The sequence below is a fragment of the Punctularia strigosozonata genome, assembly GCF_000264995.1.
Source record: "Punctularia strigosozonata HHB-11173 SS5 unplaced genomic scaffold PUNSTscaffold_7, whole genome shotgun sequence".
Lineage (NCBI taxonomy): Eukaryota > Fungi > Basidiomycota > Agaricomycetes > Corticiales > Punctulariaceae > Punctularia > Punctularia strigosozonata.
The window spans coordinates 990305-1007269 of NW_006767439.1; the positions used below are offsets into that span (position 1 = coordinate 990305).

Below are 16965 nucleotides of genomic sequence, written 5' to 3' on the forward strand. Positions count from 1 at the left end.
GGGTAGAAGGGTCATGGGGGCTTCGCAGACTCGCAGGGATCTGCGCAGCCTCGCTGGCCTTGCATGGGGCTGGAGTCGGTCGAGCTGGGCCGGCGTGCGGGTGAGAATATTTATCTGCGGAACTTGCGCCGCCTTTCCGGCGGCGGGCTCGGTGGCGGTGCTTCCTCTGCCCCTGTTCCTGAGCTCTCCCGCCTCTTCGCGCAAACCCGTTACGCCTCTGTCCGAGCGCTGATATCGGGCGCTGCACCCGCGCCGCTAACAGAGTGGTCCGATATCGAGCACGGACGGAGTCGCCCAACGTTGGCCCGTCCGGTGGGCTCCTGTGCGGTATAGCCGTTCCCGGACTCGGCCATGGCTCGGCGCACAACTATTTCCACCCTTGTCGTCATGTCGTGCGTATCCCTTTTCTCCACTGGCCCACACGAACGCCTCGCTCGTATGGCCTCAAGCCTGATGCGGCTGCTTGATATTGGTCGAAGCATCACGTTCGACGCCAATCGGATCCCCCTTCGATCCCGTATCACAACCCAGCAGCTTAGACTGAGAAACGTGTTCTGTTCTCCCCTCCCGAGCGTCGCCTTTGATTAGTCCGCTGTTAGCGCACAGTCCCATCGGTCGCCCGCATCCGCCTGCTTCAACGCCTTATCCCGTCTTATCTGGCGTGCTGTCGACGATCGCCGCGACCGTTTCCACCCTTCGCGCACGGATCCGTGATAATCGACGATGATCAACTGACCAACGTCCTGCTCGATCTCTGGGATCACGAGATAAGATCTTTGAGACATGGGCGTGCGTCCATGCCTTTACGAGGACATTCGGCGTCCACGCCGAGCAACCGTAACTCAAATTCCCCGCATCGGGTCCTGCGTAAAAAAGCGTTCTGAAATGCGGAAGAAGGGTCCGATCGCGAGCTGGCGCGCTTCTATGCCCTTTGCTCTCCGTCTCGTCCGTCCGTCGTTGCCTCCACGGCTCGGAGCGCGTCCGCGAAGGCTTTCCGTCGGGTTCGCCGCGGTTCCCCGCATAGTACCCCAGACCTTTGACACAGAACCACGAGTGGTTTGACCCCAGACTTTAACAGAAACGCGTGGGCTGTTTCGCGAAGGGTTCGTTCCGTTCCATCTCCAGTGCGAGTCTCCGTCGGGGTTCGATCTGTTAGGCATTGACATTCGTCATCCAAGAACAAGGAGCCTGTGGTCGAAGGCCGAAGGGACGAAACCTATATGCATATGTTCGCCGTCGCAATCGATCGTAAGCGGCCGGCGTTGGCACGACGTTTTTGACTGCAAGTGGAGAGGTTCACGGATGCCAGCGAGCTGTCGGTACGAACATCGATTTGGGCTCTCGTACTAGTCCTTCGTCTATATATGCATGAGAGGGATGAGGACAGTCACGATCGTGTCTGCGTCTGCGAGGGTCCTCGAAAGGGGAACAGAAAAGGACATGGCATCGTCAGTACGTAAACAAGACTGAATTTACTTTTCCAGTACGTAACAAGCCTAGATTATTATTCTCACCTTTTTTTTGGGGCCATCGCGTTGGAGATCGTGGTAAAACAACTGGAGCACTTCAAAGTGAGCGGCCACTCTGACTCCAAGACTGGAGCTTCCGCTTTGCAAACTCATGCAGCTTAGACGCAGCGTTTCTTATCATCCCGCTTTGACGTATCAATATATGGCAACGCGAACATCGCTGCGAGGAGGCGATCCAAATCCAGCACCACCATCCGTTCACAATTGAGCGATGGGGCAGACCCCGTCTATGAATTACCCTCTGCGTGGCTTCTCTACAACCGGTGGACCGCGGTATCTTCTTGCTGGATTCATACAGGACGATTGATGGTGGCATCAGTCTCCGCAGCTTGCATCCCAAGAGCGCCCCTCTGCAGGATCGTTGACTTTTCACCCCCATAACGCTCTGCAACGATCGGTTCGTGTCTGAATCTTGAACCTGTGTTCAGCCTTGATGGGATAGAAAGCCACACTGATCGAGGCGCGCATGACACATACCCACCTCCGCTAGGGCCATCCTCGCTTTGTTCCATGGCCGTTTGGCGTTGTGGCCTTGACACTCAACTTTGGCCACAGCGCTTTCCCCAGCGAGGAGAATAAAAGCTCGGATGAGCTGCGACTACCTTCACGCATTGGCGACTCTCGTCTCCCAGAACACCACTTTTCCTCGACCCTCTCTCGGACGCCATGGACGCACCCCCCGTTACTGTTCCGTCGCGGGTAGCACCGAAAATACCTGGTTCTAAAGCAACTCTTGGAAGGGCCGTGTACCTAAAGACACTGGACCAGTGCGAGGCGCTTACCCTGACTCTTCTCGCTCAACCACACGCCGCCAACAGCGTCCGCGATATCAAGATCTCGGTGGGCAGCGTCAAGGACTCCGCCAACTGGACAATATTGATGAACGGTTCCCTCACGTCCATCTTCAGAGCCTGCCAGGAACTGCAACACCTCATCATCCAGGACTTTTCCAAGGAGGACTTCACCAACATCGTGTTGCCGTGCATCGAAGCCGCCTCGTTTCCACGGGTGACCTACTTGATGCTCGCTCGTGGCGTGATCGGCCAGCACTCCGAGCTCGTGCGTGCCCTCGTTCGCCTACCGGCGCTGCACGCGCTGGTGATGCAGTCGACGCACGTCGCGACCTTCGACAATATCGCGCACGACGACGACGATAAGCGAGTGCAGATCCTGCGGGAGACCCCCGAGCGGTCCGTGCGCGTCCCTGTGCTGGTACTAGAGCCCCACTTCTTTGTCGACACCCTCGAGTGGGTGACGCTGGCGATCGGGCTGAAGGACGTAGCCCACCTTGATATGGCCATCACGTCGACGCACGACTACCAGTTTCTCTGTTCTATGATCAATCTCAGGGGCGTCCAGAGCATCTCAGTGGCGGTTGATTACAAGTGGTATCTGGATCGCAGGCGCCCCGGAGCTTGGAGTTATCAGCCCGGTGGGGTACCGGACGGTGAGCCAATCTCTTCACTCCTTGATGCAGTCTTGGCGTTTCGTTCTGAGGCCGCTTTCCAGACTTGTTTGTGACCTTCGCGAAGGATATCGGGCGCGGTAGACTGCGTTCCCTGGAACTCAGGCAACGCGCCCGAGGCGACACCGTCAAATTGCATGGCGGAAGTTGGGCGAACGAATTTTTGCGCGTCGTGCCAGGACAACACCTCCAGACGCTCGTTCTCGTTCTCCACTACCGCGCGGGCGCGGAGCCCTGGAAAGGGCTCGACTGGGCGGCCGTAGACGACGCGGTGACAAGTGCGCACAGGTTTCCGGTGCTGAAGCGGTTGGTCATCGGTCTGGAGAGGGACTTCCTGCATGAGGTTGAGGACTTCGAGGCCGAGTTGAAGGTGACTACGAGACTCCTGCGCATTGCCATGCGCGAGAAGCTGCCGGAGGCGACCGCTAGGAGCCTGGTCCATGTCGAGGCGGGATCCGCTTACAGCGATAATCGTGTTCCTGCATAGCCAGATCGAACGACGCGATCTGCCTGAAAGTACCCTGGGAGCGGCGAATACGGTCCTGCGCGGTGAGGCCTCGTGTTTCGGACTTTTCCCCGCCGCATCGAGCATTGCAAGTGAGATAATTGCACGGATAAGAATAATAAAATAGCGGGCTGGATAGCAGATTACAAGATATCGGACGAACGGGGAGGGGGGGAACGGTTTGCGCGGTATATATGTCTGGAAAGTCCGTGGAAGAGCCGGGGTAGAGAAAAGCGGAATCGGTGTGTAGTATGGGATTGGCTGAACCGAGAAAAAACAATGGCGAGTGGCTTTTTATTTTATCTGGAAGCGGCGACTTGGGGTGCGTATATGCGAACTGTAAGATAAGGTCCGAGTGACTTTGGAGCGCCTGCGAACGGAGATGAGAGAGAAAATGACCGATATGGACAGGCGCCGGGCCTTTCACGGGTCTCGATAACGTTACCGCGCTCCGCACGAACCCATTAGACCGTCTGATTAGATTGGTCATCAGCACCTACCGGCTCGGAAACGCACACAAGCGATCTCACCGTATTATTGTAACCCAACCCACAACGTCCACCATCAAACAAACTCGCGGGTATTTTGATTTCCGTTCGTTCACGATCGCAGCTTGTTATACGCCGGCGGCAGCTCGATCGTCTCCGCGTTCTCCTCCGCGTCGGGCGCGGGCGCGACCCCGGCGTCGTCGTGCTGGATGATATTCACCGGCCTCAACGGCGCCGGCCCCGCGGCCGTCTTGCGCGTCGCGGAGCTCCTCCCCGCGGCGCTGCCCTCGGGCGTCGCGCTCCTGCCCACGTCCGTCGTGCTGTACCTAGACGCGCCGCCGCCGTCCTCGTCCGCGTCCGCGGTGGACGCGACGGTCGGGTCCGGGAGCAGGAACGGCTCGGGGCGGTAGTAGTTGGGCACGTGGCTGCTGCCGTCGGCGCCCTGGACCGGCGCGGGGTGGTCCTCGTCGTCGTCCGCGCCCTGGAGGAGGTCGACGGGCCGTTCTTTCTGCGTCTTGTGAAAGCGGCGCCGGCGGAAGAAGAAGAGGGCGACGAGGGCGAGGGCGACGAGGCCCGCGACGCCGCCGACGGTGCCGCCGACGATGGCGCCTATGTTCGTGTGCGAGCCGCCGCTGCTACCGCTACCGCCCGAGGACCCGGAGCCGGAGCCGGAGCCGGAGCCGGACCCGACGCCCGCGCCTGAGGTGGAGGTCGGGTAGGTGCCGCCGGCGGGGCTGCCGGGCGTGGAGGACGGCGAGGAGTCGTTGAGGCAGTCGACCGAGTTGGACGTGCCGGTGCCGACGGTGAACGGCGAGGAGCCGCCGGTGCCGATCCCGCGCGCGTCGCCGGCGGTCAGGATCACCTGCGTCCCGCCGCGGACGCTCGGCGTCCAGGTGAAACCGGTGCCCTCGCCTTGCGCGCTCTCGTCCGTGACGATGCCGGAGGGGATCTGGAAGGACTCGCCGCCGGGGATGATGCCGTAGAAGGTGACGTTGCCCTGGACGTCGGTCGCGTTCCACCAGAGGCGGGTGGCTTGGCACTGGACGAGCTGGTTGGGCGGGGTCATGGCGTAGAAAAAGTCGGGGGAGACGTTGTGGGTGGAGTCGAAGCAGGAGGAGTTGCCGGCGAGAACGGTGCTGGCGACGGAGGTGCCGCCCGTCCCGAACCCGTTCTGGTCGCTGACCTGGTAGCGACGCGTTTCGTGAGCTAGGGGAGGAGAGGGGACAGGGGGATGTTACGCACGACGACGACGAACTGCGAGTTTTCGGGGTAGCGTAGCTGGAAGGTGAGGGAGGTCGTGTCGTTGAAGGGGATGTCCATGATCCGCCGCGCCTCGATGTCGTTCGGGAGCGGGGTTGGGCCGAAGGTCTGGATGAGAGCATGGTAGGGCGGGCTGCCGCCGGTGCCGTCGATGACGAGGGAGAGGTTCTCGCACTGGCGCGGGGTGCTGGTGAAGTTCCAGGTGTAGGCGCTGGCGGAGGTGATGAGGGCGAGGAGATGAAGGGGGAGCGAGTGGATGCGCATGGATGATGTGCCCGTGCTCATCGTGGCGGACGGCGTCCGGGGGTGGACGATCGCGATGTGGAGGCGCAGCAGGCAGTCCGAGGGACGGGTCGCGCTCCAACGCCGTCGTCGTCTCTGCTTCCGGCAGATGCCGTCACGAGACAGCAATACACCTCGATCGACGTCACCCAGACCCTCCCAGTCTCCCCAGCTGACATAAGTACGTTCTCGCAGTGTGATCTGTACGCGGAGATCAAAACCAGCATCTCCGACGAGGCTGAGTTTCACTCCGCTCGGACTGCACGCGCCCGCGCTTTGCAGCTGCTTCTCTCACCGACACACGAGCCACATCCGAAACAATGGACTCGCCGCCGCCCGCCCGCCGCTCATCGTCGCCGGGTGCATCCCCGGAGGCGAAACGCGTCAAGCTCACCGTCAACCAGGGCGCGACCCCCGTCGACCCGGACACCGCCCCGGGCAAGCGCGGCGAGCTCGAGCCCCTCCAGTCCTCCGACATCGGCAACCTGCCGCCGACCGCCGCCCCCGAGCCGGGGCCGGCCAACGGCGGTGCCGTACGCGTGCTGGGCGAAAAGGAAGGAGGAGCAGCAGGGGAGGACGTCGAGATGGCGGAAGAGGGGGAGAAGGACGACGAGGACGGCGGCGGGGACAGCAACGACGACGCGGACGAGGACGACCCCGCCGCGCTCGAGGCCGCGCGCGCGCGTCTCGAAGAACAGGCCCGGCGCTACCTCGCCGCCCAGACGCACGAGGTCATCATCCCCTCCTACGCCGCCTGGTTCGATATGGCCAAGATCCACCCCGTCGAGCGCCGCGCGCTCCCCGAGTTCTTCAACTCGCGCAACCGGTCCAAGACGCCGTCGGTGTACAAAGATTACCGCGACTTTATGATCAACACCTACCGCCTCCGCCCGACGGAGTACCTCACCGTCACCGCCTGCCGGCGCAACCTCGCCGGCGACGTGTGCGCCATCATGCGCGTGCACGCGTTCCTCGAGCAATGGGGGCTCATCAACTACCAGGTATCCCCCGTCTCGCGATCTCTCGTAACCATACCATCCTCAAAGCTGAGCAACAAACCTTTGCACAGATCGACCCGGACACGCGGCCGGCGACGCTCGCCCCGCCCTTCACGGGCCACTTCCGCGTCATCCTCGACACCCCGCGCGGTCTACAATCCCTGCACCCCGGCACCCGTCCTTCCCAAAACCCCACCTCCGCACCCGCACGGGACCAAAAGCCGCCGCAACCGTCCTCGGCCAGCACCGCGTCGGCCTCGCTCGAGCTCCGCTCTTCCATCTACCAAACGACGGCCAAAGCCTCGCGGCCCGTCTCCGCCGCCGAAGCCTCCTCGCTCGCGAACGGCGCCTCCGACTCGTCCGGCCGGCGCGCGACGATGCACGCCTGCGACACGTGCGGCGTCGACTGCACGCCCGTGCGGTACCACAGCCTCAAGGTGAAGGACTTTGAGCTCTGCCCGCCGTGCTACCTCGACGGCCGCTTCCCGAGCTCGATGTTTTCCGGCGACTTCGTGCGGCTCACGAACGCGGCGCACGCGTCGGGGAACCAGCACGCCAACTCGAACGAGGCGGCGGAGGACGATTGGACGGACCAGGAGCTGCTGCTGTTGCTGGAGGGGATCGAGATGTACGACGACGATTGGAGCGCGGTCGAGGAGCACGTGGGGACGCGCAGTGCGCAGCAGTGCGTGCGCAAGTTTTTGGAGATGCCGATCGAGGACCCGTACGTGCAGAGGGAGGAGGCGGACGCGGGGCCGTTGAGGTTTGGGAGGGTGGTGCCGTTTGAGAGGGCGGATAATCCGGTGATGAGCGTCGTGGCGTTTTTGGCGGGCGTCGTGAGCCCTGGGGTGGCGAGCGAGGCGGCGAAGGAGGCGTTGAAGGAGCTGGTGAAGGAGGATAAGGAGGGGATCGAGAAGGAGGAGAAGGAGGAGAAAGAGGCGGGAGAGAAGGAGAAGGAGGGCGAGGGCGAGGAGGAGTCGAAGGAGGGGGTGAACGAGAAGGAGAACGAGAAGGAAGGCGGAGAGGCGAGCGGGGGAGCGGCGAAGGATGGTGAGGACGGGATGAACGTCGACGTCGGCGCGTCGTCGTCGACATCTGCTCCCGCCTCGGGCGCTGCGAAGAAGACGCCGAAGATTCCGCGGTCGCAGGTGCAGCGCGCGGCGTCGCTCGCGCTGTCGGCCTCGGCCAAGGCGGCGGGCGCGCTCGCGTCGGCCGAGGATGCGGCGATCCGGTCGACGCTCGGCCAGCTCGTCAAGCTCACGCTCACCAAGCTCGAGCTGAAGATGGCGCAGTTCGAGGAGTTGGAGGAGGTGCTCGAGGAGGAGCGCCGGGGGCTGGAGAGCGCGCGGATGGCGCTCGTGGCGGAGAGGACGCAGGTGAAGCGGGTGTTGGAGGGGATCAAGGCGGAGATCGCGAAGCATGGGCCGACGGCGGGCGGTCAGCTCGGGCAGGTGGTGGGACAGAATGGGGGGATGGGGACGAGTGGGCAGGGGACGCGCGTGGGCGAGGTGCAGGGCCCCGTCGAGGGTGCTGGCGGGCCGGTGGAGGGCGGCAATTTGGCGTCGTTGGCGTGACGCACTCGCAAATGTTGGTAGATTGCTTCGCGCTCGAGCTGTCAGTGTCAGTGTTGTATGTTATGCTCTGTGTTATTGCGGCTGCCTTGTTACTGTGTGTCGGGACGTTTCTTGATTATTGCTTCTTTCCATTTACAGCAGCGGCCACCTTTCTGTCATCAACTTGTCTCCGCCCCCATCCCGCCGAAAGTGCCGGTTATCGGACGCCTTACGCAATACCGTGCCATAGTCTATCTGGCGTCAGATCTCCCCTGAAGTCGATCCTCCACCGGCAGCCCTCCCGTCGCAGATCTGGACATCCCGCCCTCCTTCACTGTCAAACCGAATATGCAACCTAAACGCCACTGTCGACTCGCGCCACCCGTACTTGCTTACGGCATGTCTTTGACATAACCCATCGGTGCTGCGTCTCCGGGGCGGGGCTCTTGTGCTTCCGTGTTCGTTCGAAGCTTCGTCGCCGTGGACGCTTTGGACCCGTGGGAACGCATCCGCCGCGCTCGGCCAAACGGATGCGCTGGATTTGGGCCGTGCGCTCTCAAGCTCTCAGACACTGGCGGTGGCAGATGCCAGGGAATCTCACAGGTGGTTGCTCCGGGATCACGCCGCCGCTGCGAGAGCTGTCCCCTCCATGCGTTTATAAACACACGGCCCGCGCGCTACCAGCGTTGATTTCCCTGCACGATCGTCCCGCCTCTCGCCCCCACCTTGTCCCTGTCGTCGCACCAACAGAGGATGGCGCTGAACACCTACGCCGTCGTCGGGCTTTCGCTTAGTCTGCTGTGGACGCTGCAGAAGTTTATAGAGTTCAGACGGGCGGTGAATAGCATCGGGTGCGTATCACGGTGCCCACCGTCGTCATGACCTGTCCCCCACCGTCCTAGTATATCAATCCGATTTCCCTGCCCATTCACTCGCTCCTTTTCTGGCCATCGTATAGCGCCTCACGTTACCCTTTTGGTTCTCGGCGGGTCCGGATCGGGAGAGGCGATCGCTGACTTGGGTTTTCCATGCACGCCGATCAGGGGACTGCCCGGATACAGAACGCTCTTGAGCGGCGCGAGCTTTTTGGGAAACTTGTGCGTGCGCTGCAGCGGCTCGGGACTACTATCGGGCCTGCGGCTGACGGAGGGGTGTTTTGTTTGGCGATAGTTTGCCGAAGATTGACGGCGTGACGCCCGGCCGGGGTCGCAACTGGATCGCCAAGCACGACGGTGAGGTTTCGCGAGCGGACGAGTGGAGATGGACCGCAACTGAAGCGCGGTTGTCGTAGATGCCGAGGTGTTCGGATGGGACGTCTACTCAAACGTACGGCAGTCCTGCTCTGGTCGTGTCGTTCGAAAGTGGCCTGACGAGTACGCTACTAGGTGTCCGTATGGCCGAAGACGAAGGCGATGTTGCTCCTCGCTGACCCTGCGGTCATCAAGGTCGGACTGTCCGTTCAGCAGCATCCGACTGTTGGTCTGACGGCGTTTGTCGTTTCGTAGGAGGTAACCAGCGCTCGCTCGCGCTTTCCCAAGCCGGTGCAGCAGTACCGCGTCCTCACCTTCTTTGGCAAGTGAGTGGTATCTTAGGATTCTTATCGAGGATTCGAGAGAGGTGTTGACGACAGCGACGATGTGTTACCAGGAACATCGTCGCGTCAGAGTTTGACGACTGGAAGCGGTACAGGAAGGTCGCCGCCCCCAGCTTTTCAGAGGTGCGTTCGACCGATCTCGTGGGATGAGGTCCGTAGGTGACGGAAGTGCGACGTGATCAGCGGAACAACAAACTGGTGTGGGACGAGACGGTGCGGATCATGCTGGACATGGTGCGTAGTTTCCCCTTCTCCTCGCTCAATCGTCCGTTTGATGAGGGCGGTCCTGTGCACGTGGATAGTTCGACAACGTCTGGAAGGACAAGCCGGAGATCGTCGTCGACCACGCGGTCGATATCACCCTGCCCGTGAGCTTTCCATCACGCCTCGCTCGCTCATTCCGCATTGGTTGAGTAGAACTTCTTATATAGATTGCGCTGTTCGTGATCGGCGTAGCGGGCTTCGGGCGGCGCATCTCGTGGAACGATGACCTGGTCGTCCCGCCGGGTCACGAGATGACGTTCAAAGACGCGCTGCACGTCGTCTCGACCGACGTCTTCGTCCGGCTGATCGTTCCCGAGCGGGCGATGGGCCTCACCAAGCGGCTGCGGAACGTCCGGCTCGCGTTCAAGGAGCTTGAGGTGCGCTTCACTTCCCCCCCTGTCTCTCAGGAATCAGGAAGGTGCTGATAAGGACGGTGGGACACTGGGTGGTTAGCAATACATGTCGGAGATGATCAGTGCGCGTCGGACGGCGGAGAAGAAGGAGGAGCGGTACGATCTGTTCAGCTCGTTGCTCGACGCGAGCGACGATGTCGCCGCGGACAGCGCCAACACGCTCTCGGATTCGGAGCTGCGCGGGAATATCTTTATTTTCATGCTCGCCGGACACGAGGTGCGTTCCTCCTCCCTTTCATGTGCAGTCAGGCTGATTCAAGTGTTGGGTTTGTGCGCGCAGACGACGGCGCATACGCTGTGTTTCGCGTTTGGCTTGCTGGCGCTATACCCAGAATGGCAGGAGAAGCTGTATCAGCACATCAAGAGCGTGATCCCGGACGACCGGCTCCCTGTACGTTCTTCTTCGTTCCCTACTTCATGGCTCGACTCCTCATATACCGCTCGTTGTACAGACATACGAAGAGATGAACCTACTTACCCACTCCATGGCGTAATTAATCTCTACATCATCCCGAGAACCAACATGAGGTTGACAATTTTTGGGTTTGGAAGGGTGTTCTACGAGACGCTGCGGATGTACCCGCCCGTGAATGGCGTGCCGAAGTACAGCGCGGAGGACACGACTCTGACGACGACGAACGAGGCCGGCGAGAAGCGGACGATCCCCGTGCCCGCCGGCACGGGCCTGCTGATCAACGTCCCCGGGTTGCACTACAACCGTACGTAACTCGCGCATTATATCATGACAAAAGCGATGATATACAGAGGACGACGGTGCTGATGATGCGTTTGATCCTGTTTGTTCGTTGTTAGCCCGGTACTGGAAGGACCCGCACACCTTCAACCCCTCGCGGTTCTTGGACGCGGATTGGCCGCGCGACGCGTTCTTGCCTTTCAGCGCAGGTCAGCCCTTTTCGCCCGTTTTCCTCCCTGTCGCGCCCCCGTTCATACCGATAACGTGTACGCACGTACAGGCGCCCGGGCATGCATCGGCCGGCGGTTCTTCGAGACGGAGGGCATCGCGATCCTGAGCATGATGATCTCCCGGTACCGGATCGAGATCAAGGAGGAGCCGCAGTTTGCGCACGAGACGTTCGAGGAGCGCAAGGCGCGCGTGCTCGCCAGCAAGCCCGGACTTACGATGACGTGAGCCGCCTTTCCTCCCTTTCCTCCCTGCCCTTCCTTCGTCACTCTTGCCTTTTGATCCTTCACCGCTTTCCCCTCCTTTCACGCTCCTCGATTTTCCTTCGTGTCAGCATAGTGCGGTGACAGCGGGGACGTGTAGCTGACGGCTTATCTGTTCATTTGCCAGCCCCATCCGCATGCCGCTCGTGTTCAAGAGGCGGTGATTAAGGATGTGAAGGGGTCTGGCTTCCGTCCTCCTGCCGCCACTCGTTTCGGATGTATGTGTCGTTTTTTGAGTAAACTGGTTGTTGTTAGCTTGCAGCAGTAATGGCCTTGAGGCGTTGCGCACGGTCATGTCGTTTTTTTGACGTCCTTGCTCGCAGTTCCGACCATCGTACCCGCGCAGTATGAGACGCGGCGTTCGAGGAGGAGGGAAACGTTATCCACCCCGCTTCGCGCTCCCACGCTCCCCCGGGCCACCCGCCAAAATAGGCTTTCGTGGGACGCGCGAAGCGGTCGCGGTCGATTGATGCATTATGTTACTGTACCTCCGTGTCCAACCCCGCAGCCCCGCATGTGCCTTATAATGCTCGTCCTTCGGGAACTCGATACCGTGCTCCTTCCTTTCCTTCCGTCTTTCTTCCTCTGCTGCTGTTGTGATACAATACGATTAGGACCGGCGCAAAGTGCTTGGCGCGATGATGCAAACCGTCGCCGTCTTCGGGCTTTTGGTCGCGTCGCTGTTCGCTTTAAGGAAGTTTGTCGAGTTTAGGGCTGCCGTCGCACGGATCGGGTGAGCCGCACCCTCCTTGTTGTTTTCACCGAGGTGTGTGCGAGGCTGACGGGATGGACTTCGTGCCAGGTTCCATCCAGGATATCGTACGCTGTTCAGCACGGGGTCGTTGATAGCCAACACGTACGTAGCAAGCATCATGCTCGACATGCGCGTGTGGGCTGACGCAGTACATTGGGCTTTGCAGTCTACCTCGAATCGTGGGCGTCAGCACAGGGCGCACCCACGTGTGGGACCGCAAGTGGGACGGCGAGTCCTGTTTCGCAGAGTCACTCTGGTCGCCTAACCCATCTGGCTCTGTACGCAGACGCTCGTGATTTTGGGTGGGACGTGTATTTCGACGTGAGCTCACTCGACTCCTTTTCTCAAAACCTGCTGGTGAAGGTTCACACACACCTATGTAGGTGGCTATCTGGCCGAAAGTCTCTACTTATCTCTTCCTGGCGGATCCTGCGGTGATCAAGGTCTAATATGACGTGTTCTATCGTATCGCCGGGTCTCGTGCTCTATGCTCAATTCAATCGTCACTCACAGGAGGTCACTAACTCGCGCGCTCGGTTCCCGAAGCCTGTCGAACAGTACGCCCTCACTACCGTTTACGGAAAGTCAGTCGGCATCCCCGTCGAATAGGCTCTGGCAGCTCATTCATCGTCCTATGAAGCAACATCATAGGATCTGAATCTGACGACTGGAAGAGGTACAGGAAGATCGCCGCACCGGCATTCTCTGAGGTGCACATGGTATCACTCACCCGGTCTCGTAGAACTTGATGGCTGATGGCCGCTGTAGAGGAACAACAGGCTGGTCTGGGAAGAAACAGTGCGAATCATGATAGACATGGTACGTGCCCGCCAATTTCCCTGTCCGAAATTCGTCCGAATATCTCGCTCGGTATATGCAGTTCGACAACGTCTGGAAGAACGAGGCGGAGGTGGTCGTCGACCATTGCGTCGACATGACTCTTCCGGTAGGCCTTGTTCTCTCTCCCACCTGCCCTTTCAGCTCCTCATAACGCGGTTGCGCAGATCGCCCTGTTCGTGATTGGCGTCGCCGGATTTGGACGCCGCATCTCGTGGGATGACGACCTTGTCCTGCCGCCCGGCCACAAGATGACGTTCCGAGAGGCATTACACATCGTCTCCACCAATATGAGGACCAAGATGGCGAGTAGTTAGAGCGACATTTGCATCCGCCCCAATCGCCCACACATGACCGCGTCTCGGCGCAGAGAACCGGAATACTAATCAACCTTCATCACAGTTCGTGCCGAACTGGGCGCTGTGGGTCTCACAGCGCATCTGAGAGAGGTTCGCCTCGCCTTCGCAGAGCTAGAGGTCGGTTCCAGATCTGCTTCATGGTGATCCCGCGCCGGTGACTGAATCTGGATCTTGTGATGTCACAGCAACACATGAGGGAAATGATCTACGCTCGTCGTACCGCTGGAAGAAAAGACGACCGGTACGACCTCTTCAGCGGCCTCCTCGACGCGAGCGACGAGTCGACCGGCGTTGACAAGCTGTCTGACCGCGAGCTCATGGGCAACATATTCACGTTTATGCTCGCGGGTCACGAGGTCAGCCTGGCCCTTCGCGTCCAGAATCTTATCTGGGGGTGTCTGATACGTGTGACCTGTTGAGTGCAGACGACGGCGCACACGCTGTGTTTCACCTTCGGCCTCCTGGCGCTGCACCCTGATGAGCAGGAGAAACTTTATCAACAGATTAAGAGCGTGATCGCGGACGACAGGCATCCGGTTGGTATCGTAGCTTGCTCCGGCTCGTCGACGTAGCTCACATCAATGTTTCGTCGCAGACTTATAGCGAGATGAACCTATTCACGCAGTCCATGGCGTACGTCCTTCGTTACCCACCAACCTCCCCTGCACGACCCGCTCACATGTTTACCGAACTTCTCTTGAATAGCGTGTTCTACGAGACTTTGCGCATGTTCCCTCCTGTTTGTGGCGCCTATATTGACCGCAATCACGCACTCGTCACTCACCCCACGACTCAGGCTTTCGGCGTCCCGAAGCGTAGCGTGGAAGACACCTCGATCGTCACCCAGAACGTCTTCGGCGAGAAGCGCACGGTGCCCGTCCCCGCCGGCACGGACATGCTGATCAATATCGCGGCGGTGCATTACAACCGTGAGCTGGCTCCTCGGTCGGTCCTTTTCTCGGGTACAGATTGACCGACCGCCGTGGTATGCTAGCGCGCTTCTGGAAGGATCCGAAGGAGTTCCGACCGGCGCGTTTCCTCGAACCGGACTGGCCGCGGGACGCGTTCGTGCCGTTCAGCCAAGGCGAGCACCATCTCTCCTCGCCGTCCAACTGTTGTGCTCACTCCTTGCTCATGGTATGCAGGGGTCCGTTCTTGCATCGGCCGCAAGTTTTTCGAGACCGAAGGGATCGCGATTCTGACGATTCTCGTGTCCCGGTACAAGATCGAGGTGAAAGAAGAGCCGCAGTTCGCACACGAGACGTTCGAGGAGTGCAAGGAAAGGTTGTTGAAGCCTTTTGTCGGACTGACGTTGACGTGCGTACCTAATGACATTTCCTCCTGGTTTTTCCTTCCTGTGCGTTGATGACATCGGTGTTTGGCAGGCCGGAAAGGATGCCACTCGTGTTCAAGCGACGATAGGCCCCGACGACAGCTTTCGCCGACGAACACGCTGCGTTGGCAATGTTTCACTCCGTATGGATCATAACAGTTCGTATACCAGGTTCTGTAGCAGCACATTATGTCATTCGGATTTATTAGGCTTTGCATAGGACACAAGTATGTGTTTCCTCCTAACCCGCTTTCATGCAACATCCAATCGTGTGGCATTCACGTAAGACTGCACGGAAGGGGCCCGCACCAATCCGCGCTCGTTCGACTTCGGCAGCCTCGCGCACACGGCGGCGTGAAGGGCGGTGCTGTCTCCGTCATTGATGTGCGACTCGGTGAAGTCGTCGAAGCAGATCATGATCTCACCCAGAACAGGGAACCTGTCTCGGGAGCTGAGTAGGTCGTCCACGGCCGCCCAATCGAGGCCCTCCCAGAGCCCCCCACTCATATGACGGTGAAGCGCGATGATAATGGACTTGAGCTGCTCAGCGGGGACGGCGTCCAGAAACCGGTTCGCCCAGGATCCGCGGTGCAGTTGGATCTGATCGCCTGTGCCCACCTGTTTCAGCGTCAGCGACGTCAAGGCGCTCCCGGCGCTGTCTTGTCCGAATGAGGCGAAGATGTCTAGAAGAGGAGGGTGTTTGGATATGACCTCGGGTACGTCGAGACTGTGCATACTTACCATCTGGGGGAGCATCTTGGCCGTCCATTCTGAACCAACTGAGAGAAAGAACTAGGCTCTTCACGCCTTTTTTGGACATCATGTGGTAGAGAAACTCGTAGTCGTGCCAGTCCTTGATGGTCATGTTAAGGAGCTTCACCTCTTGCAAGCCGCAGATGAAAGTATCGAACTGAAACCGGTTGTAGATGGGGAACGACTCGAGGGCCAGCACTGGGATCCGACGAGCGCATGAGATCCACGTCGTCTGCGGCTTCCCTTGCATACCGGGGAGGGGTTGCAAGAAAACCGTGGTCATTCGCAGCTGTTGCAGCGCGGGCATGCAGGAGAGCGCGAGAGCGAGATCGTCATGCGTGTCGATTATGCATCGATAGAGACTCAATTTCTCTAGCACTGGGAACTGGGAGGCCATGATGCCGGGTAGGAGGACTCTGGCAAAAAGCTGGTCGAGGAAGCGCGAGAGGCTGAGCTTTTTTATCCTTCGACAGGCTTGGAAGATGGTGGTGAACGCGTTTCTCGTGCCAGTGTCAAGGGAGTCAGCATAAAGCCTCGCCACGATGTCAAGGACACGGACACCCTCGGCGATGTGTGGAGAAGCGAGGAAAGTAACCGCGAGACCATTGCACTGCTTCTGAGTTTCAATCTTGACTTCGCGGAAAAGGAGACGTTGGCTGCAGACACGAGTCGCCTTGCTGATGAGCGAGGTCGATTTGAGCGCTTTCCCGACGGAGCCTTCGTCAGCAACGTCCGGTATGTACCCGATAATGTGTTCGATGAGCTCCTGACACAGCGCGGGCATGATGTCGACGGGCTAGGTTGGGCCTGGAAATGGTGAGGTGGTGAGACGGCTGTCGATACGAATGTGGGCCAGATTTTATATCTCACCAGGTGCATTGTCATGCTACGGGTTGGCACAAAGCCAATTGACAAAAAAGTGGGGACGCAAGGCCATCCTCATAGCTAGCGCTGTTGTGGCCTCTGAAAGACGGTTGGTGGCTGGCTTTGTGGGTTTGTATACCCGTTCCATAGTGTCGTTCGTCGCGAGATATACATTGAAATTGACAGCGAGTCAGAAGAGGGAGGTTTTGCAACTTGAGTGTAGAGAAGTGGCCGCAAGCATGCATGCGGTGATCGTTTGCAAGTGGCGTTTCCGGCTCGGCAATCCGCCAAAGCCCGCCAAAGCCGGTAGCCGGAGGGTCGCGGTTTTCGCGAGGCAGCTCTTCACCAGAATGCCATCACTCGCGGGCTTTGCTCAAGCGATGATAGGGCCCGGGTCATGCAGTCCACAAATTCTCGCATATGAATCTGCGGCTGGTGCTATGCATTGTCTTGAAAGTAGGAATTACGTAGTCCAGATCGCTCGATCACAAGAACACTCTACGCGTGTCGTGTATTTGACAACCGCTCA

General features: G+C 59.7%; 5 protein-coding genes across 5 annotated transcripts; 3 read left to right on the forward strand and 2 right to left on the reverse strand.

Moving 5' to 3' along the window:
• Nucleotides 1-2195: 2195 nt before the first annotated feature.
• Nucleotides 2196-3481, forward strand: PUNSTDRAFT_134838 (uncharacterized protein; the record flags this gene model as incomplete). The annotated part of the gene is made up of 2 exons (XM_007384349.1): nt 2196-2976; nt 3039-3481. The coding sequence occupies 2 exons, from the start codon at nt 2196-2198 to the stop codon at nt 3479-3481; spliced, it is 1224 nt and encodes a 407-aa protein (XP_007384411.1).
• Nucleotides 3482-4099: 618 nt separating this feature from the next.
• On the reverse strand, nt 4100-5511 carry PUNSTDRAFT_69177 (uncharacterized protein; the record flags this gene model as incomplete). The annotated part of the gene is made up of 2 exons (XM_007384350.1): nt 4100-5170; nt 5230-5511. The coding sequence occupies 2 exons, from the start codon at nt 5509-5511 to the stop codon at nt 4100-4102; spliced, it is 1353 nt and encodes a 450-aa protein (XP_007384412.1).
• Nucleotides 5512-5810: 299 nt separating this feature from the next.
• PUNSTDRAFT_68656 (SWIRM-domain-containing protein) lies at nt 5811-8101 on the forward strand (the record flags this gene model as incomplete). The annotated part of the gene is made up of 2 exons (XM_007384351.1): nt 5811-6530; nt 6599-8101. Coding segments are annotated over 2 exons (2223 nt in total), but the record flags the coding sequence as incomplete, so codon positions are not given.
• Nucleotides 8102-8645: 544 nt separating this feature from the next.
• Nucleotides 8646-11947, forward strand: PUNSTDRAFT_87886 (cytochrome P450). The gene is made up of 17 exons (XM_007384352.1): nt 8646-8931; nt 9124-9177; nt 9251-9312; nt 9372-9406; nt 9466-9525; nt 9586-9656; nt 9728-9797; nt 9858-9908; nt 9977-10042; nt 10106-10315; nt 10392-10568; nt 10632-10742; nt 10804-10841; nt 10904-11070; nt 11165-11254; nt 11326-11497; nt 11664-11947. The coding sequence occupies exons 1-17, from the start codon at nt 8834-8836 to the stop codon at nt 11698-11700; spliced, it is 1569 nt and encodes a 522-aa protein (XP_007384414.1). The 5' UTR covers nt 8646-8833; the 3' UTR covers nt 11701-11947.
• A 3124-nt stretch (nt 11948-15071) lies between these two features.
• Nucleotides 15072-16356, reverse strand: PUNSTDRAFT_134842 (uncharacterized protein; the record flags this gene model as incomplete). Its single annotated transcript, XM_007384353.1, has 3 exons — nt 15072-15502; nt 15561-15770; nt 15825-16356. 3 exons carry the CDS (start codon nt 16354-16356, stop codon nt 15072-15074), a joined length of 1173 nt encoding a protein of 390 aa, XP_007384415.1.
• Nucleotides 16357-16965: the final 609 nt, after the last annotated feature.